At 35.1% G+C, this 22671-nt stretch overlaps 2 protein-coding genes across 4 annotated transcripts in view; one reads left to right on the forward strand and one right to left on the reverse strand.

Moving 5' to 3' along the window:
• The window catches only part of IRSp53 (Insulin receptor substrate 53 kDa), a 140950-nt gene that overhangs the window by 83366 nt on the left and 34913 nt on the right, over nucleotides 1-22671 (reverse strand). The window lies entirely within an intron of this gene.
• Nucleotides 8716-10444, forward strand: LOC135841874 (pancreatic triacylglycerol lipase-like). The gene is made up of 7 exons (XM_065359082.1): nucleotides 8716-8833; nucleotides 8927-9009; nucleotides 9109-9254; nucleotides 9336-9593; nucleotides 9663-9860; nucleotides 9955-10168; nucleotides 10243-10444. The coding sequence occupies exons 1-7, from the start codon at nucleotides 8795-8797 to the stop codon at nucleotides 10373-10375; spliced, it is 1071 nt and encodes a 356-aa protein (XP_065215154.1). The 5' UTR covers nucleotides 8716-8794; the 3' UTR covers nucleotides 10376-10444.

Consider the following 22671-nt stretch of genomic DNA (forward strand, 5'->3'; position numbering starts at 1 on the left):
TGCACAAGCAGTTTCAGCTACTCAAGTTACTCAAAGCTACAATGTTCTCTTATCCCAATTCGTTGTGATATTGAAACCCTTACTTCCTTCACCGGAACCCCTCAACTTCTCATTTCATCATTTGCAATGGTAAGTAATTAATAATCTTTCATTACTTAATTGGAATGCTAATGGAGCACTCATCTCCAGGTATGAATTGACAAACTTTCTTGTTGATAATAATATTGATTTAGCATGCATCTCTGAGACACATTCAACTCCTGGTCAGGATATGTCATTTCCTGGCTTTCAAATTTATCGTAAAGACAATATCAACAACTCTGCTTGCGGTGGAGTAGCCATCCTTGTAAGAAAAGTCTATTTCATCACCATTTATGTCCATCAACAAATACTTCATTTGATTCTATTATATGAATCTCTATTAAACTTCACAATAATTCTTCAGATATATTCTGTGTCTATTGTGCACCATCATCTTCTGCATTATCACTCGAAGACTTTAATTCATTATTACAATCCTCTTCACCCACATTAATTCTTGGCGATCTCAATGCAAAAAACACACTATGGGGTTGCTGATCAACCAACTTTAACTGTTCAAAGCTTCTAGATATATGTTCCAATCTATCCAGCAGATTACTTCACAGAAGTGTAAAATAATCTCATTAATGGAGCTGCTGGAATGGAACAGGGCCTTCTGGAACTTCCTCCATCAGTCCCTCACATTACCTTCAGCTCAGACTTTTCATTCAACCCGGAAAAATTCAATTTTGGGCGTCTTCGAGATTTTTTCAGATAACCTCTCCAGTCTCTACATAATACCAACCAGAGATGAACTAAACTCCTTTTCCAGTCGAACAGGAACAATTAAACCATTTACATAACCAACTATAGAAAATGCTTATAAATAGAAAACAAAACGATCTCACTAGCATTAGTAAGTACATACAACGCCTATAATGATCTAGCAAATTCTTTTCTCAAACCTCAGATATCTCTACTCGTCTCGTTAAAAAGCACAATGCATAAGTAAGTTGTAAGATAAGACGATTTAATGGACGAACAAGTTGCATCCCGCCGAGACATCGTGGCATCGGCATCATAATTTCAACCAAGTCGAAATTCTTGCACTTGTTATATCGCCTTTGCCGTGTAGATTCCTCCGGTCCACGACATCCAATTAACTCTATCCGAGTCATGGACAATGCTGCGTGTCAGGCTGTTTGCAAACTTGACGCCTTTTTTGATAACTTAATAAATCATTGGTGTAAATCAAAGAGTGTAGTTGGCAGCATGCGATTAACGTTGAGTCATCTGGCACTGGCATAGCAGATTTACCAACGCAACGTGGCTATGGTTATAATAATCTACAAGCTCTTAACAACGTCCATTTAGCAGGTTCGCACGTAATATGGAACATCGTCCTACAGCAGCTGGCGATTCATTAGCGCAGATTTCTTCGCAACGTCCATCGTCATCTTCGCAGTCTTCAGTCTTCGTAGTGTTAGCGATCTGTACATACACATACGATGAAAGTATACTTCGTACATGGCCATTTGGCGGTCTTTTAGACGCGTTCGATTCGCTGTACATATACATATAAGAGTGTAGATATAATTTAAATGGATTGTAACCGTTGGCTTTGGCGCGTTCGTCTCTCATCAAACGTTACACGGTTTAATGTTCCAGCTCTCAGCTCACAAGTCGTATCTACCGTTCAAAGTTGACATGCGTGCATAATATGTTCACTCGATCCATCGATCGATCGATTCATCGCACATAAACATGGCGATCTGCTTATTCAAATGTGCATCGGTGTTAGTTAAATTGCAAGGTCGATCGATGATTTACGCGCAGTCGTGTTACGTCTGGTGATCTGTGAGAGAGTATCTTTCGATGTAATTAAGCATCGACATCTCCACCAACATACTCTGGTTATGCTCTCAGAGTCTGTTACAACTTATAGTACCTACCTATTTCTACGATGTACATACACGGCCTTTACCTCGACGATGTGGCATAACACGATGGTATGCCCTGCCCTCAACTCACAGCCTAGGTTTCCATAACAGCAGCAGCTCAAATGGTCAAGCCAATTCATCAAAACTGCTCCTATAGTTTACAAAACCTAATTACACATTCACATTAAAAACTGTGCATACACATATCCTCTCGTACACTCGACTCGTCCAAAGTACCTATATACAAGTATTTTCAAACGCGGCATCGCAGCAGATAATTGGCTAATATTTGACAGCGGGATACGTGGCCCAAGTTTAAATCGAGAAAAATTACCTATAATAAATTTCACACCGCCTATCGAATGAAAAGAAAAACATCGTATCCGAGTATAAATAGACGCTCGTGCACGGCGCTCTACTCCACTCCAGCAAAATACACAAGTCTACCAGTAGGTACCATAATAATCAATCCGGTGGCGATGATGAAAAGAATAATCGAGGCCGAATTATTAGAAGGATTACCTACCAACGAACCAAGGCTACGTCGCGATAGGGGAGTTTTACACAAAACGTTTTATAACCGTGAATTTGCATTTTATTCGTAGGTACATACAAATGAAAAATGATCTACGATGTTACATACCTACTGGTATGTTTGTTTAGTTTCTTCGTCATTTCAGAGTTGTACGGTGCAGTGCACTGTAAATATACAGTTTTACTTCGATGTATTCGGTATAAGTACCTGGTACATCCTAGATCGTGATACGACAGATGGATAGATGGCTAATATGTACCGACTCGAGTAAACATATCGTTACAAATCAACCTCCTGCGAAGTAGGTATTCATTTATTCGTTTGGTAACAAGTTGCATAAGACTGATTTTGGAAATTTGAAAAATTCAGCTCTGTAACACAGTTTCCTTGTAGCTCCAAATATAGTCCGGCATACGACAACAGGAGTAATTGAACCCCCCCCCCCCAACGGCGGTCCTCCGGGACAACTTTTTTCTTAAAGGGGACATTCTAAGGAAAATTTAAAAGCAACTTGTCCAAAAAAAGTTGGCCTTACTTACAAAATGGCGGCCATTTTGATTGACAGATCAGCCCAAATCGCAGATTTTGGGTTTCAAAATAGAACTTGAACGAAATTTTTCAAACTTTACAAAGGTAGATCGAAAGATCATGCAAAAATTTATCACCTGTCAAACTTTCAAGTGCTAAAGTGCGTTTTTCGCTCTTTGGTGAATTTTTGATAACCGAATTTAGGCCAAAAATGAAGGAAAAAATCAAAATTTCACCAAATTGACCAAGAAATCTGAAATTTGGGATATACCCTATTTTCGACATGTCAAATCGATAGGAAACGGTTTCAACCCGTTTTGAGCAGCTCTGGAGCCTCTAGCAGATTTTTGAAACGGAAAATGCCCACAAAATTCCATCAAATTAGAGTTGTATAGCTAAAATTAATTCTAAAAACTAATTTCAATACGCTACGAAGTACTGCAGGTGAATTTCGAGTCGTTTTGGATCCTCCACCGACTTTTTGAAAATTCCTGAAGCCTCCAGCAGATTTTTGAAACTTCAAATTTTCACAAAATTTCATCAAATACGTAGAGATGGAAAGCTGAAATTTACTCTACACTCCAATTTTAACACCCTCTGAAGACGACTTCAGGTGGGTTCAAGTCATTTCAGAGCCTCCAGCGACTTTTTTGAAAATTACGGGAGCTTCCAGTACATTTTTGAAACTTGAAATTTCCCCAACATTAATTTATCAAATGGAGTTGGCAAGCTGAAATTTACTTCGCAGACTACATGGTGGTTTCAAATGGTTTTAAAGCTTCCAGCTATTTTAGCGAATTTCAATTTTTCAAAAAAACGTCATACAACCTTTCAAAAAGTCGCTGGAGGCTCCAAAACGACTTGAAATCCACCAGCAGTCAACTTCATAGCGTATTGAAATTAGTTTGCAAAATGAATTTCGACTCTCCATCTCAGTTTGATGAAATTTTGGGGAAATTTAAAGTTTAAAAAATCTACTGGAGGCTCCAGTAATTTTCAAAAAAGTCGCTGGAGGCTCTAAAGTGACTTGAACCCACCTGAAGTCGTTTTTAGAGGGTGTTAAAATTGGAGTGTGGAGTAAATTTCAGCTTTCCGTCTCCACTTTGATGAAATTTTGTGAAAATTTACCGTTTCAAACATCTGCTGGAGGCTTCAGGAATTTTCAAAAAGTCGCTGGAGGCTCCAAAACGACTTGAAATTCACCTGCAGTACTTCGTAGCGTATTGAAATTAGTTTTTAGAATAAATTTCAGCTTTACAACTCTAATTTGATGGGATTTTGTGGGAATTTCGAGTTTTAAAAATCTGCTGGAGGCTCCAGAACTGCTCAAAACGGGTTGAAACCGTTTCCAATCGATTTGGCATGTCGAAAATAGGGTATATCCCAAATTCCAGATTTCTTGGTCAATTTGGTAAAATTTTGATTTTTTTTGGCCTAAATTCGGTTTTCAAAAATTCGCCAAAAATCGAAAAACGCACTTTAGCACTTGAAATTTTGACAGGTGATGAATTTTTGCATAATATTTCGATCTATCTTTGCGAAGTTTGAAAAATTTCGTGCAAGTCCTATTTTGAAACGCAAAATCTGTGATTTCGGCTGACCTGTCAATTAAAATCGCCGCCATTTTGTAAGTAGGGCCAACGTTTTTTTTGGTCAAGTTTGCTTTAAAATGTTCCTTAGGATGTCCCCTTTAAGAGAAAAGTTGTCCCGGAGGATCGGGGGGGGGTGCAATTACTCCTATTGTCATACGCCGGACTAATAGGAAAAAATTCTCTATTTCTAAAATTTGGAAAATGCCTTTTCACATGCATTTTTAAAGGTAGAAATAAATGAAAAGAAAATAGAGAAACAACACAAATAATAGCCCAAAAAATTCGCTGAAAAGTAGTAAACTCGGTTTAGCATTGGATTTCAAGGATTTGAGGGACGAATGATCTCATATCTGGGCTGTTTGTCAATTTTGAAAATAAATCATCATGACTCACTTTGCTAATTTGACCAAAAAAAGGTATTTTTTTTAGGTGAAATTTTGGCAAAAAATCAGGATTTTTCTGAAACTGGCAAAACGTAGGACCTTTTGTAAATTCTGACAAAAAACGAATCATTTTTCGACAATTTTGGGAAAAACACGAATTTTTGTCATAATTAAGACAAATAAAACAGAACTTTTTGGCAATTTTAGCAGAAATTGGGCTTTTTTGGCACCTTTGGCAAACCAGTAAATCGAACTTCCTCACAATTTTTGCAAAATACTGTGATCTACTTTTTCATCAATTTTAAAAGCGGTGCTTCTGTCAATGTTGCCAAAAAAAAAGACTTTTAGTAGATACTTTTTGCAAAAAAACCTGTTTTTTTGGCAATAAGAAATTTTTTGACAATTTGAAAAAGAATGTACTTAGGACTTGGAATTCTTCACAATTACCTAGGGTCCTTTTTGGAAAAAATCATATGTTTTATTGTTCATTTTGAAAAAAAAGATAGAGCTAACAAGGGAACCTCTTTTTGAAAGAGCATGGTCTAACACCCCCAAAACCAAATTTTCAGCTCCCGAACTTCATATCTCGATATATTTGGCGAATGTTTGAAAATTCAAAATTGACTGTTTTTGGTGATTTATACTTTTTTCAAAAAAGTACCTACGTACATACCTAATCAGTAAAAATAATCAAAATAAATCCTAAAACTGATATTAATTCCCCAAATCCAAATTTCGACATTTCCAGCCATTCTGGAGCCTCCAGGGCGATTTTTCAATTTCTCCAGAATTTTTAATTTGCTCCAGAAGACGTTAATAATATGAAGTTGGGAAGCTGAAAATCAAGTTGTGTGTTATACTCGACCTGTTAAACGAATTTATCCACATTTGAGCCGATTCTGGAGGGGACACCTCAAGAGCGGTTTTTTGACCAGCTTTTTTTCAAAATAAGAATATCCAAAAATTAAAGGGAGGCCCCAGAAAGGCTGGAAATGGCAAAATTCGCTCTCGTGGGGGTAATTAATGACAAAATACTGCGATTCGCGCAAATTTCAAAAATTTTCTCCCAAACGAAAAATTTTTGATTTTTATTTTGAAGAAAGGCTGGTCAAAAAACCACTGTAGAGGTGTCCCCTTCAGAATCGGCTCAAATGTGGATAAATTCGTTAAACAGGTCGAGTATAATACACAACTCGATTTTTAGCTGCCCAACTTCATATTCACGCCTTCTGGAGAAAATTAAAAATTCTGGAGAAATTTGAAAAATCAAGCTGGAGCCTCCAGAATGGTGGGAAATGGCGAAATTCGCTCTCGTGGGGGTAATTAATGACAAAATACTGCGATTCGCGCAAATTTCAAAAATTTTCTCACCAACGAGAAATTTTTGATTTTTGGATATTTTTATTTTGAAGAAAGTCTGGTCAAAAAACCACTCTCGAGGTGTCCCCTCCAGAATCGGCTCAAATGTGGATAAATTCGTTAAACAGGTCGAGTTTAATACACAACTCGATTTTTAGCTGCCCAACTTCATATTCACGCCTTCTGGAGCAAATTCAAAATTCTGGAGAAATTGAAAAATCGCGCTGGAGGTTCCAGAATGGCTGGAAATGGCGAAATTCGGATTTGGGGAATTAATATCAGTATTAGGATTTATTTTGACCATTTTTACACATCAAGTTCGTACTTTAAAAAAAAGCATAAATTGCAAAAAACAGTCAACTTTGAATTTTCAAAAATTCGCCAAAAATCGAAAAATGAAATTGCGCAGCTGAAAATTTGGTCTTGGGGGTTTTAGAACATGCTCTTTCAAAAAATCGTGGTCCCATTCAAATCGGAGACGAACACCTCAAGAGGTTCCCTTGTAAGTATTTCTTGCAATTCTGCTAAAAAAAAAATATTTGTAACGTTGGCAAAACTTTTTTGCTATTCGTATTTTTAAAAAAAAAATTCAAGCAATTTTTTTCAAGAAACAGAATTTTTTCCAACTTTGGTAAAACGGCAGAACTTTTTGCTATTTTTGAAGAAAAAAAAACGTCTTTTTTGGCAATTTTGAAACCTTTTGCAAATTTTGGCAAAAAAAAATCGCGACTTGTCTCATTAATTTTGACAAAATCCAAGTTTTTTCAAAATTTTTGCAAAAAAAGCAGAACTTTTGGGCTATTGTGGCAAAAACTCAGTACTTCTTGATTATATTTTATTGATTCTTTGCTAAGCAGGACTTCATCTCTCCAAAAGTTTTGATAAAAATGAAGGATTTCTTGACAATTTGAAATGAAGTGGAAAAAAATTAAGCAAGCTTTTTGGCAATCTTGAAAAAAAAGGAAGAAAACTTCACATTTTGGTAATTTTGGCATTGCGTCAATTGTGATAAAAAGCAAACCTTTTGAGCCATTGTGACAAACACTTAAAACTGTATGATAATTTCAATTAGGGAAAAAACTGGACTTTTCGACTATTTTTAACAAAAAACAATTCCTCGCAATTATTGCAAAAAACAGAACTTTTTCACAATTTTGACAACAAAAAATCAGAATTTTTTGGGTACTTGAGAAAACAAACAAAACTTTTCTGCTAAAAAAAACGTGATGTACGAATTTTATCAACACAGCGAAACTTTCTGGTGATATTTTTCGGCAAAAAAAAAGGAACTGTTTGGATTTGAAAAAAACAAAACTTTTTAGAAATTTTGACCAAAAAAATTGCAGAAAAACAAGCCTTTTTGAGTTTTTGGTAATGCTCAAAGGCAAAAAAATCAGAAAAAATCAGGGGTTTTTGAAAATTTAGGCAGTAAAACAGAAAAATTGTAGCAAAAACAGACAGACTTTCTAACAATTTTGAGAAAAAGTTGAAGCTTTTTGCTTAAACTGACAAAAAAATACAGGTACTTCTTGCAATTTTTTCAAAAAAAGCAAGACTTTTGGACAATTTTGGGAAGAAACAGGGTGTTTTGATGGTTTTTTTCTTTCTTTTTTTTTTTTGAAAAAGCAGGAGTTTTTGGAATACCCATTTTTGAGAAACGATAGTTCAAAACTTTCTTCGGATTTGACAAAGAAGTAAAATTTTCTCACAATTTTGGCAAGAAAGCAAAGCCATATCCATTTTGTCAATTTGTACAAAAAGTCGTAATCTTGTGCACTGTCAATTTGATAAAAAAATCAACACTTTGTAAGTGCCCATTTTGGCAAAAATTCAGAATGTTTCAACATATTTGTAAAAAAAAAAAATGAGCAAAAACAAGATAGAAAAACACATACGCAAAAATCAGGATAAAGAGGGACTCTCTAAGACACTCCGATTCATAATCATGTTGGGATATTCAGCAATATTTACCCAAATAGGTAGTACCCATATCATATGGCAATAAAGTATGTACCTATGTACAATTGAACTGATTTTCAATTTCATCGAAAATGAAAAAAAAAAAAATAAATAACGAAAAAAACACCACAAGGTTTCCAAACACACTCGACTCACAGAACAATTAATTCATTTTTTCCCAATAATTTGCAAACATATGACACTCTCATTAAAATCAATTTACTCTATTACACCATATTCTGCACAAAATATCAACACGATAAAACCCAAAAGTACATACGTCTTTGAACAAGCCTCGTGTTCTCCAATATACGTCAACGAATAACGAATGTACGAGTAAATCGATCGTGAAAACAAGGCCCACGAGTGTTTATTTGTTCAGATGCGAGATTAAAATACAAATCTGGCGCGGAAAAAAATCATTAGTTCAATGGTATATCATCTTTACACTCGGTTACAAGCCTGTTGATTACGAAAATGAGTAATTTTTTCAGTATTGTTTTACTTGCATTCGTGGTAAGCGCATAATTTCGAGTTATTAAATAGGTACCTAGTACCTGCATAAAACGTGTTATCGATTCGGTTTAAATAGGTACATAATGTTTTCAGATTGGAAATTCAAATCAAGAGGAATGTTTACCACCACTGAAGGATTGCTCGAGGGATAAAGTTACATTTTTCTTATACACCGGGTACGTACTACGTAAGAATAAAAATCAAAAAAAAAATATATTCTAAAAAATTCTCAAAAATCTCATCACGTTTCCATTGATGTGTTAATTTGCTCACAGGGCCAATGTCGAACCACAGGAACTCATTATCGACGATCCGACGTCGCTGAAAAAAGCCAATTTTAGATCCAACAGCAAATTCAAATTTATAGTTCACGGTTTCACTCAATCGAAAGATAACCCATTGATGATGAAATTTCGCAGGGGTAAGTCTAATCTTCTTCTTTCAATTCAATGTATCTAAACCACCATTTTTTTATACCTACGCATTCGACTCAAATGGACAGAATACTTCAAATCGAGTTACTGGAATTTAATTTACATCGACTGGAATCCAGTAGCCACAGACAAATGCTACATGGAGAGTGCAGTCCCCAGTGCTCCAAAAATAGGCGAATGTGCAGCCACATTACTTAAGCAGCTGTTCGATCAAAGACCAGAAATCACCATAGACAAATTTCATTTCATAGGGTTCAGTTTAGGGGCTCAAATTTGCGCTCAAATATCAAACAACCTGAAGCCATTGAAAATACCTCGTATAACAGGTAAATACATGAATACATTTTCCAACGATGCCACTTGCTAATAAATTTATTTAAAAATCACTTCAATAGGTTGTGATCCAGCTCTAACGGGATCTTTTTTCGGCCCACCTGATTCCGTGAATGAAAATACCCTAAATAAACAGCACGCGAATTTCGTCGACGCCATTCTCACAAACATGGGCGCAATCGGAGTCTCTTTTCCTGATGCGCATTACAACATCTACGCCAACGATGGCTACATTCAGCCTGGATGTAACGAAGCCGAAGGTAATCAATTTTTCCATTCGCAATCGTCATAATACGAGTACTCGTATCATTTCATAAAGGTACCAAATCGCGAAATACAATGTACTGTACTTAGTGTCGCAATCAACAACTGAACTACTAGATATCGACATTTGTTCTCATGCTCGAGCTTTGCAAATATTCGCCGAATCTATCAACTCGCCGTTGAAATTTACCGCTGTAAAATGCGACGATAAAGACGCCTGGATGAGCGAGAAAAGGAGATGCACCGGTGATCATAAATTGCAAATTGAAGTTGGCGAACATTGCACACCCCCTAAATCTGAAAAGTACGAATATGAAACCAAAAAATTTCAATTTTACCAAACTTTCTCAATTTAATCTTATTTGTATTATTTTCCAGTGAAATTGGAATTTATCATTTTTACACCAATCCGAGGAAACCACTCGCAATACCACCGCCTCCTTCTACCGATTCGTGTTTTTTCTCCGGAGTATTTTCATATTGTAAATGGTTATTCTCGTATTTATATTGATTGATTTAATTTTACTCAATTTTTACAAGCATATTTTTAGTTGATTTGATTTTTTTTATAAAAGTTATTGTCGGAAGTCGTAGAATAAGATTCTTGAAGAATTATCAATTTTCAATTATTTTTAAATCACTGTGAATTAGGTATTTTTTGGCCTGGATTTTGAATTATGTAATTTATTATTTATGAAAAGTAGCACCATTGCTGCAAAAATCAGAATCCAATAACACTAAAAAAAAAAAAAACTATCGAAACAACTGCAATAAGCCCCCCCCCTCCCACCCACCACAACCTACTCCTCCTCTCAGGCTTTTCACAGAATTTTGAAAAATTGGAAAAAATATTTTAATCAATTTCCAAAATGAAGAGCACACCAAGTATCTCATTTTAGAATACTTTTGCTGAAAAAATCACGACGAATTCTTGACATTTTTCAATAATTTCGAAAAAAATAATCAATTTTTGACACTCCTGAGTCCTGATTCTTGACAACTTGAAAAAAAAAATAAATTCCTAAAATGAAACACAATTTTTAAAAATTACCTGCTTTTAAAATTTTTTTCAGACTTGAGAAAACTTTGTGATGCTCTAAAAACACATATTTTTTAATCAATTGTTTACCACTTAAAAAAATTAAAACTGAAAATTCATCAGTTTTTTTAAAAAGTTACTTATTCAGCAATTTTAATGATTTTTTTTTTTTTGAGACGTCCTAACGATGTTCGAAAAAATGTATGCTGCATTTTAATAATTTTTTTTTACTAACATATCATTGAATTTTCAATAATTTACAGTGATTTTAATGCTTTTTAATCGTGTTTTCGAGTCATTTCAACAATGTTTGTACCATTTTTGCTTCATTTTATTCAAATTTTTTCAAAATTTTTTCACGTTTTGGTAATTTTCAGTGGTTTGAAATTCCTTTTTCGAGATTTTATATCATTTTCCAATGTCTTTAACACTTATTTGGGTAATTTCTTCCAAACTGAATAGAAAATTTGATCAATTTTTGCAAATTTTCGGTAATTTTGATGCCTTTTTTCATGTTTTTAAGTCATTTTAACGATATTTTACACAATTTTCGCTACATTTAACAATAAGTTTCATTGAATTTTCATTATAGTCCGGCATATGACAATAGGAGTAATTGCACCCCCCCCCCCCGCCGATCCTTACAAAATGGCGGCCAATTTGATTGACAGGTCAGCCAAAATCGCAGATTTTGCGCTTCAACATAGGACTTGCACGAAATTTTTCAAATCTTACAACGGTAGATCAAAAGATCATGCAAACATTCATCACCTGTCAAAATTTCAAGTGCTAAAGTGCTTTTTTCGATTTTTGGTGAATTTTTGAAAATTCAATTAGGGCCAAAAATAAGGGAAAAAATCAAAATTTTACCAAATTGACCAAGAAAGCTGAAATCTGGAATATACTCTATTTTCGACATGCCAAATCGATTGGAAACGGTTTCAACCCGTTTTAAGCAGTTCTGGAGCCTCCAGCACATTTTTGAAACTCGAAATTTCCACAAAATTCCATTAAATTGGACTTGTAAAGCAGAAATTTATTCTAAAAACTAAATTCAATGTGCTACGAAGTACTGCAGGTGAATTTCAAGTCATTTTGGAGCCTCCAGCGACTTTTTTGAAAATTACTGGAGCCTCCTGTAGATTTTTGAAACTTGAAATTTCCCCAAAATTTCATCAAACTGAGATGGAGAGTCAGAATTCATTCTGCAAACTAATTTCAATGCGGTACAAAGTTGACTGCTGGTGGGTTCAAGTCATTTTAAAGCCTTCAGCGACTTCTTTTGAAAATTACTAGAGCCTCCAGCAGATTTTTGAAACTTGAAATTTTCACAAAATTTCATCAAATGGAGATGGAATGCTGAAATTTACTCTACACTCCAATTTTAACACCCTCTGAAGACGACTTCAGGTGAATTCAAGTCATTTTAGAGCCTCCAGCATTTTTTTTTGAAAAATACTGGAGCCTCCAGTAGATTTTTGAAAATTGAAATTAACGCAACATTAATTTAACAAATGGAGTTCGCGAGCTGAAATTTACTTTGCAGAATACATGGTGGTTTCAAATGGTTTTGAAGCCACCAACTACTTTTAGGAAATTTCAATTTTCCAAAAAAAAAAACGCCATACAACCTTTCAAAAAGCCGCTGGAGGCTCCAAAACAACTTGAAATCCACCAGCAGTCGACTTCGTAGCGTATTGAAATTAGTTTGCAGAATGAATTTCGACTCTCCATCTCAGTTTGATGAAATTTTGGGGAAATTTCAAGTTTCAAAAATCTACTGGAGGCTCCAGTATTTTTCAAAAAAGTTGCTGGAGGCTCTAAAATGACTTGAACCCACCTGAAGTCGTCTTCAGAGGGTGTTATAATTGGAGTGTAGAGTAAATTTCAGCATTCTATCTCCATTTGATGAAATTTTGTGAAAATTTAAAGTTTCAAAAATCTGCTGGAGGCTCCAGTAATTTTCAAAAAAGTTGCTGTAGGCTCCAAAATGACTTAAAATTCTCCTGCAGTACTTCGCAGCGTATTGAAAATAGTTTTTAGAATAAATTTCTGCTTTACAACTCCACTTTGATGGAATTTTGTGGGAATTTCGAGTTTCAAAAATCTGCTGGAGGCTCCAGAACTGCTCAAAACGGGTTGAAACCGTTTCCAATCGATTTGGTATGTCGAAAATAGGATATATCCTAAATTTCAGCTTCCTTAGTCAATTTGGTAAAATTTTGATTTTTCCCCTTATTTTTGGGCTAAATTGAATTTTTAAAAATTCACCAAAAATCGAAAAACGCACTTTGGCACTTGAAATTTTGACAGGTGATAAATGTTTGCTTGATCTTTCGATCTACCTATGTAATGTTTGAAAAATTTCGTGCAAGTCCTATGTTGAAACGCAAAATCCGCGATTTCGGCTGACATGTCAATCAAAATGGCCACCATTTTGTAAGTAAGGCCAACTTTTTTTTGGGCGAGTTTGCTTTAAAATGTCCCTTAGGATGTCCCCTTTAAGAAAAAATTGCCCTGGTGGATCGGCGGGGGGGGGGGGGGGGTGCAATTACTTCTATTGTCATATGCCGGACTATATGTCTTGTAAAAATTTTCATTTTCTGTTTTGCATTTTTGAGGGCCCAGATGTGCGTTTTTTCAATATCTTAAAATAAGAAACAAATTGGTCCGAACGAAGCAAGGGCGAAAGTTTTTGAAAATTTGATTTCAAGAGGCCTAAAAACGATGTTTTTTTTTGTAAATTCTAAATTCAGGAAGGTGATTTTGAAAGAAAAAGACGACATGTCCCAGCAAAGCGATGAAGAAAACTTTTGAAAATTTGTATTTCGACTTCGCATGAGAGACGATTGGTTGGATGTACTTCCATTCCACCATTTTGAAAAATTGAAAAATCAAATTTTATAGCTTAAAATTCGGTTTTGACTTTTGAAACAGAGATGTCACGTTTTTTCAGGGAACTAAATTCTAGCTCAATCAGAGTTGACGAGTTGTCAATGTTCTCTTGTCAACAATAAACACGAGGTAAGTAGGTAATGAAATGATAAATTGTAAACTTACACATTTTCATGATTTATTCTTAATCCTTATTTGCAAGACCAACAATGTATTACTCACCTGAAACAAAAAACAAAACAAATGGTTCAGTAATCGAGCACAAAAAACTTGAAACAGGTATCATAATTTTATCAATTTTCAAAATATGTATATACATTCCAATTTGTTAAAAAGTATACTTGAATATTTTCTATATTTTGAAAAAAAAAGTTTGTTTGAATTTCGAAATTTTGGTTTTTTAAACACTTTGCTTAGATTATAGATATTATGAACTATGTAATATTTCAATCAAGTCAATGCCCTCTTTGAATCACACTCATTTTGAGTAAAATTATCAACCCCCTCTCATCCAAAAAATCATAGGCGCCTATTCCAAAAAATGACTCTTTCATGAACGAGTTTTCATAATTTTTTCTATTTTAAAAAATTGAGTTCTTAGAACCCTGAGCCAAAGCCTCAAAACTCGCCAATCATCCAATCATTCAAACAGTTTTTTTTTTTTTTTTTTTTTAAATAAAGAGCCAATTTGTCTTTTTCTACGAAGTCAAACTAGCCATGAGCTGAGAAAACCGTCATCGCATAAGTTTGAACCAAATCAAAAATACATGCTCCAAAAATAATTTTTTTGGTAAAATTAACACGAATTGACCCTTTAACCAAAAAAACTAATTCATTTATCGCCTTCGCGAAACTTATTCCTATCTAAAAATTAGTCTATACAGCGAAAGATTTCATAATAACGAAGATTTTTTCACGACCATCAATAAAACATTAAGAAGATGTAAAGACGTTCGGTTCGGTTCAGTTCATCCGATAAATCAGATAGCGAAATAACACGATTAAATTAAGCACTTTTTATGCAGGCACGAATACCAACGCAATAATTCCGATACTTTGTTACAAAATCGACCTACATTGATAATATTATCATAATATTAGCTCTCGAGAATACATTCGCGTACAGCTTAGCTTACCATACTCATTACTCGTATACATAAGGAGCTATCTTATATAGAGGTGAGAATGAGATACCATACGTAGGTATTTAATTGAAAAAAAAATATAGGTATATATTCCTAGTTTCGATATTGCACGCCATCTCATCTCACTTAAAAGACACGATTGATGCCAGCCAAGACCCAGAACTACATATAAGAGTAAGAACCATGATCCGCCAACCGAAATTTAACGCTTCGTGAAAGTTCACATAGTACGCATATCGTTTAGAGAGAAGATTTAACTGGTCGAAAGATTAATAACTACGACGACCGGCACACGTCCTGCACAGAGCCTCAGAGAAATCTACTCTACCTCTTGTGTATAGTTCTAGGTACCGGCGAATATGGTGGCTGCTAGATATGTTGTTAATTCGCTAAATACTCTAGCTCGAGCTGAGTTAATACACATGTATATGTACTACCTAAGCATAACGAGATTCTATAGAAGGACGTCCAGAGGTGAATGAAAGTCTCTCTCAATTAATACGAGTACGTCGTCGTTTAATAGTCTTCAATTGCGGCGTTTAAGTATTTTACCGCATTTTAAAACCAGTATATAAGTATAGAAGTGCAGCAAAATTTCAAACATAGTAATCGATCCATATTATATCGGTTTAATGAGAGGTTCGCGCGCCACAGGATGAAAAAATCCGACCATTCGAGATGCCAATGACCACTTACAAACGTGCATTTACGAGCTTGGCTAAGCTATGGCTATAGCCTTAGCGCCAACAAAGTCGTAAAAACGCCAACGGAGATAAATCTCATGTTACGCAAATGGCAGCCTGCATCAGGTACCCGATGCTTACGAGCATGATCACTTATAAGTTATAACGGTTGGCTATTCAAGGTACATAAATACTTATTACGAATTACAATATTGCATAGTTTCCAGAAGAAGAAGAAGTACAGATTCATCGATGTGAGCAAAGTAGATTAACACGATGATGGAATTCGCAAAATTAGCATTTATGTGCTAATCTGACATGGTTCGTCTTTTCTACATGATTCAATCGATCCAAATTGATTATTGTGTTCGCTCAACAAATTCACTATAGGTCGAGATAAATGCTCAAAAAATCGTGAAAAGATTCAAAAAAACGCATAATTTCAAGTGGTTTTGATTTTTTAAGCTTTGTTATATTTTTGATCAAAATTCGGTTTGAGTTTTCGACCTCCTGAATTGACTGGTGGTAATTTTGAGATCTTCTATGGCTTCCAGAAAAATTTTCGTTCCACATTACAACTCGATCAAATTTCAACACATATTTCTTTTGGATCAAAAAAACCACCTATAGGTAGTAGGTACCAAAGTTTATGTTTGCAACTTCCAGAGCAATTTCGAATTTTTGGATAAATTGAAAACTCGCTGGATGCTCCTGAGTGTCCTAAGGTTGGTAGTTTTCGCAGTGCGAAAGAGACAGGGGGTTGAAATAACAAAAAATTGAATATTTTATGGATAAATTGAAAAATTGTCAAAGAAAATTCCGTTTTTGAATTTTTTAAATTTTCAAAAATTCACCCAAAGTCCAAAAATAGACTTTCACTTCTAAAATTTCGTTCAATTGAGGTTTTAGAACATGCTCTTCCTATCTAGTTCGGTTTCATTCATAAATCAGAGAGGGTCAATGATACAACATAGAATATTGTGATTTGAAGTTTTCGTACAAAAATACATAAACTGACCCTTCGGCCTTCATATGTCTCTCAAAGTGGTTCTTTTTTTCAAATAATTTTTCAAAAACATGAAGAAGACCGAAGGAGCTTGAGAGAGTTGAACACAAAAAGTTCACGAAAATTCGAACACAATGCACTCGGAAGTTTGACAAATTACCCTATTCATGATTTGCAAATTTTTGGCATTTTAATCTCGATTAAGGACACATGTGGAGGATGCCGAAGAACAGGTTTTCGGTTTTCAAACTAATAACAAATTAATTAAATAATCAATAAGCCATTTTTCGCTTCATATTTTGTGGAAAAAAATCTTTTTGTTCCAAAATTGCCAAACAAAAGTCCTGATTTTTGCCAAACTTGCTTCAAAGTTCAGGTTTTATTTTTATTCTTTTTTTTTCTGACAGATTTGCCGAAATCAAAAAAGTGTAAATTTTTGACAAAATAGTCAAAAAGTCTCCATTTTTGGTCAAATTGTCAACAAGGGCCGTTTTTTTCAAAATTATCAAAAAAAGGTCAATTTTTGGTAAAACTGCCAAAAAAGTTATTTTTGTCAAAAATTTCGAAAAGTGACAATTTTTAGTAGAATTATCAAAAAAAGCCCATCTTTAGTTAAATTGTCAAAAAATGCCCATTTTTGTAAAAGTTATCGAAAAGGGCACTTTTTGGTGAAATTGTCAAAAAGGGCCCATTTTTGTCAACACTTTTAAAAAGGGTCCATTTTTGGTGAGATTGTCAAAAAGGGTCCATTTTTGCTAAAATTGTCAAAAAGTACCCATTTTTGTCAAAATTATTAAAAATGGCCCATTTTTGGTGAAATTGTCAAAAAGTGTCTATTTTTGTCAACATTTTAAAAAAGTTCCAATTTTAAGTTAAATTGTCAAAAAATGGCCTCATTTTGGTTAAATTGCCAAAAAAAGTCCATTTCAAGTTAAATTGGCAAAAAGTGGCCATTTTTGATAAAATTATCAAACAAGAGTAAATTTTTGACAACATTTTCAAAAAGTACCATTTTAATGTTTACTTGACAAAAAGGGCCCATTTCTAGTAAAATTGTCAAAAAACAGCCCATTTTAGTCAAAATCTTCAAAAATTGCCAATTCTTGGTAAAATTGTCAAAAAGTGTCCATTTTTAGTTAAATTGTCAAAAAGTGGCCATTTTTGATAAAATTATCAAACAAGAGCTCATTTTTGTCAACATTTTTAAAAAGTGCCAATTTCAAGTTAGATTGTCAAAATAGAGCCCATTTTTGTCAACATTTTCAAATTGTGGCAATTTTTTGTCAAAATTATCAAAAACAGCCCATTTTTGGTAAAATTGTCAAAAAGTGTCTATTTTTGTCAACATTTTCAAAAAGTGCCAATTTCAAGTTAAATTGTCAAAAAATGGCCTAATTTTGGTAAAATTGCCAAAAAAAGTGTCCATTTTTGTCAAAAATTTCGAAAAGTGCCAATTTTTAGTAGAATTATCAAAGAGTGCCCATCTTTAGTTAGATTGTCAAAAAATGCCCATTTTTGTAAAAATTATCGAAAAGGGCACTTCTTTGTCTACATTTTTAAAAAGAGTCCATTTTTGGTAAAATTGCCAATAAGTGCCCATTATTTGTTAAAGTCGTCAAAAGGAACCCATTTCTAGTGAAATTGTCAAGAAGGGTCCATTTTTGGTAAAATTGTCAAAAAGTATCTATGCCCATTTTTGTCAAAATTATTAAAAAGGGCCCATTTTTGGTGAAATTGTCAAAATGTGCCCATTTTTGTCAAAATTATTAAAAAGGGCCCATTTTTGGCGAAATTGTCAAAAAGTGTCTGTTTTTGTCAACATTTTAAAAAAGTGCCAATTTCAAGTTAAAATGTCAAAAATGGCCTAATTTTGGTTAAATAGCCAAAAAGTGTCCATTTCAAGTTAAATTGGCAAAAAGTGGCCATTTTTGATAAAATTATCAAACAAGAGTAAATTTTTGACAACATTTTCAAAAAGTGCCATTTTAAAATTTACTTGCCAAAAAGGGCCCATTTTGGGTAAGATTGTCAAAAAACAGCCCATTTTTGGTAAAAGTGTCAAAAAGTGGCCATTTCTAGTTAAATTGTTAAAAAGTGGCCATTTTTGATAAAATTATCAAACAAGAGCCCATTTTTGTCAACATTTTCAAAAAGTGACATTTCAAAGTTTACTTGCTAAAAAGGGCTCATTTTTGGTAAAAATGTCAAAAAGTGCCAATTTCAAGTTGGATTGTCAAAATAGAGCCCATTTTTGTCAAAATTTTCAAAAAGTGCCAATTTTTTGTCAAAATTATCAACAAAAAAAGGCCTAATTTTGGTAAAATTGCCAAAAAGTGCCCATTTCTAGTAAAATTGTCAAAAAGAGCCCATTTTTGTCAACATTTTCAAAAAGTGCCAATTTAAAATTAAATTGTCAAAAAGGGTCCATTTTTGGTAAAATTCGCTAAACCACATAGGAGGGGTTCAGGAGGGTAGAGGTCAGAGAGGGGGGGTCAGTCTCCCATTTTTCCACAGTAATTCGCTGTAATTTACCAAAAATGACCAGTTATTCATCTAAAATTACTGGAAACTCCCCGAAAATTACAAGAAGTTTGCAAAACTTAAAACTTGATTTCAAGATCTTCTTCGTCCTCTCCCTCTATCCAACCGTTTCGAGGGTTAAAATAGGAATGATCAAATTGAATTAAATTTTGGCTCAATTTGATCTGGAAGAAGTCCAACCTCACGTTAAAGTTGAAGTTCATTCACATTTACAGATGCAACATAGACCTGTTGAAATAGGAGCTAGGCACTAGACAGACACCTTGGATAATCTCAATTAATTATCGATGATGAAAATCATTGATACAAGAAAATCAAGTCAACATTTTACTTCAATCTTGATCAATCAAACTGTAATTTCGAAGATTTTCTCTGTCGCTCGCAGAAAGAAAATAAAAATCATAGAACGAGAAATCATCCAAAATACTCTGCTTCGGCTTTAGACTCGAGTTTCCTTTCATCTGGGAAATAGCACCTTATACAAAAACGGACGATTCAAACCGCACAGCAAAAATGACATTAATGCGTTTATAATGGTCATATCCGCGTAGGAAGTTACTCCGGCCATATACTCGCTAACTCGTATTAATTGGTTTAACGCGTTTCGCTCTCTTTCCATTGATTAACCAACTTATTCGGTAAACGAGAGAAAAAGCGAAATGCGCGAAAAGAAACGTTCAACACTTGGCGTCCTCCTCCTCCAGTCCTCGCCCTTTCATCTCATCGTTGATCTTAATGATCTTTGCTCTTTGCTCTTTGCTGCATTTTCACTGAGCCAACGCAGCAAAAAAAAACAAAAAAAAAACGCGACAATAAACCGAATCGGTTTCCAGATCAGGGTGTCACAGAACAAGACAATGGTATCTCTGAACCTAGCACGTAGAACTGCAGGAATTCGCCAGGCACAGGCTCATCTACTTAATACGAGAGTACTAGGTGTATATGTTACTGTGTCAACCTACTATACGAGTAAAGGTTCCAAAACAAATACTTATGGCTGCTGAAAATGCAAACACGCACCTTCATTACGATTCAGCTCTCGAAGCCGGTTGGACATCTCACGTATGTATGGTTCCTACAACGCGTCTTCGTATTAGTATTATTGCTAATCGACTCACGTAATTAGCCGAAGAGGTTTTTTGACCTGCAATTTACCATTAGAATTTAGGTAACACGATTTCAATACGATGGTGTACCTGGTAGCCTACTTGGTCTGTGGTCATCATCGAATCTAGGTATTTGCCAATCGCCAAAAAATCTTCTGGGCGATACTTTGAGATCGATAAATGGTGAAAAATTTCCGTTTCCGGTACCTTGGTTGAAATTGGTTGATGAGACGATGTAGTGGGTATTTGAACTATCTTTCAGAGTGACTGGATCATTTTGCACTTTAACATATCATTGTTGATGTGTTTGGATTTTATGTTGTTAAAAAGGTTCAGACAGATGCGAGGTTCAAGGCTTCAAAATGATACAGCAGAAGTGCCATAACAAGATCACCTCGTAGTTAGCAGGAAAACAAGATGTCGATGACCTCTTTACAGCCCTTATAAGCACTCGTGGAAAAATCCAAAAAGTTTTCAGTCTTCCATTTCTTCCCCTTTCTCCCACCAACTCCATCTTTCGTAAAAAATACGTCAACGAAGACCGAAAGTCGCCAAGAGAAAGGTGATCACCGCGAAGATGGCGGAATTAAATACCAGACCCATACACTTGGCTCGATTGTAATCATACCATCGCAGGGTGAAGGATGCACATTCTTCATCAATACCTCGTTGTGCATCGCGGGCAGCCAGGCGGAAATAATTTAAATTCGAATTACGCGCCAAAAAAAAACCGCGTCATACAGCGATTAAATTAAGGTCAAACCGGCACATTTGGCCGACCGTATGATCTTGAATACGAAAGCAATCGTATCCTACAAGACACGATTACCTATACAGCAAATTGTTCTTCGAGAAGAGAATAAAACAGCACACACGACCATCTTCAAAGTGGTATTAAAGTATCCACATTTTTACGCAAAACAACAAAAAAAAATTCCGATATTTATGCAGCTCATATACTCGTACATGGAGGCGGTCCACAGCCAAAGATTGTAGTACAAGCGAATAAAACCGATAATCGACCCCTGGTCGTCCATCGAGGCTCGTACCTAGATGCAAAAATCGTGACTTGAAATCCTTCTTGTATAGAGAGAAGAGATGCATGCGGTGTTGTAATTCGCGCTCTTTAACTCGTGTAGGCATCGCTGTCATTGTTAAAAACGATGATTTTTTTTTATTAGGTTATCGCGAGCTATAGCCCTGCGCCGCGGATATTTAATCGATATGTACATTTTAGCCAGAGCTATCGGCATCGAAATAATCGATATGATTTGGTAATGTAACGTGAATGTTTCTTATTCTTCGTATGGAAATGAAATCTTGGTAGGTAGCAAATAAACTTACAAACTTAATCTGTAAAAACGTCCGAGCGTCAGGGTATGACTTCCCACGTAGCCTTCGTGGAACAAAAATTCGACGCTCGGGCGTTTTATCGCAAGTATTTTTTTTTCAAATTGTCTAATTTTAACCGGTTGCACTTACGATTATTGCAAAGGATGAGTGGACTACTTCCTAAATGTGCCCCACAACCCCCTCCCCCTATTCACGAAGTCATTATTTTGTCAATTTTGCGATGCAAATTGTGATTAGGAAATTTTTCAATATTGCAAAATTGACAAAATGAGGATTGCATGGAGGGAGAGGGGTCTTGGGGCACTTTTAGTTAGTAGTTCACCCACCCTTTGCAACAAACTTAAGTGCAACTGGTTAAAATTGGACAATTTGGAAAAAAAAAAATGCTTGCGAAAAAACGCCCGAGCGTCGAATGTTTGGTCCACGAAGGCTACGTGGGAATTCATACCCAGACGTTCGGGGGCGTTTTATCGCAAACGTTTTTTTAAATCTTAATTGAACTGGTTGCACTTACGATTAGGTATTGCAAAGGATTGGTGAACTACTTCCTAGATGTGCCCCACAACCCCCCCCCCAATTCACGAAGCCATTATTTTGTCAATTTTGCAATCCAAATTGTGATTAGAAAATTTTTCAATATTGCGAAATTGACAAAATGAGGATTGCGTGGAGAGGGAGGGGGGTTGTGGGGCACTTTTAGATAGTAGTTCACTCACCCTTTGCAATAATCGTAAGTGCAACCGGTTAAAATTAGACAATTTGGGGAAAAAATGCTTGCAGTAAAACGCCCGAGCGTCGAATTTTTGTTCCACGAAGGCTACGTGGGAAGTCATACCCAGACGTTCGGGCGTTTTATCGCAAGCATTTTCCAAGTCTAATATTAACCAGTTGCACTTACGATTATTGCAAAGGATGGGTAAACTACTTCCTAAATGTGCCCCACAACCCCCCCCCCCTCCATTTTCACAAAATCCTTATTTTGTCAATTTTGCCATTCAAATTTGTGATTAGGAAATTTTTCAATATTGCAAAGTTGACA

The sequence above is a fragment of the Planococcus citri genome, chromosome 1 (genome assembly GCF_950023065.1).
Source record: "Planococcus citri chromosome 1, ihPlaCitr1.1, whole genome shotgun sequence".
Lineage (NCBI taxonomy): Eukaryota > Metazoa > Arthropoda > Insecta > Hemiptera > Pseudococcidae > Planococcus > Planococcus citri.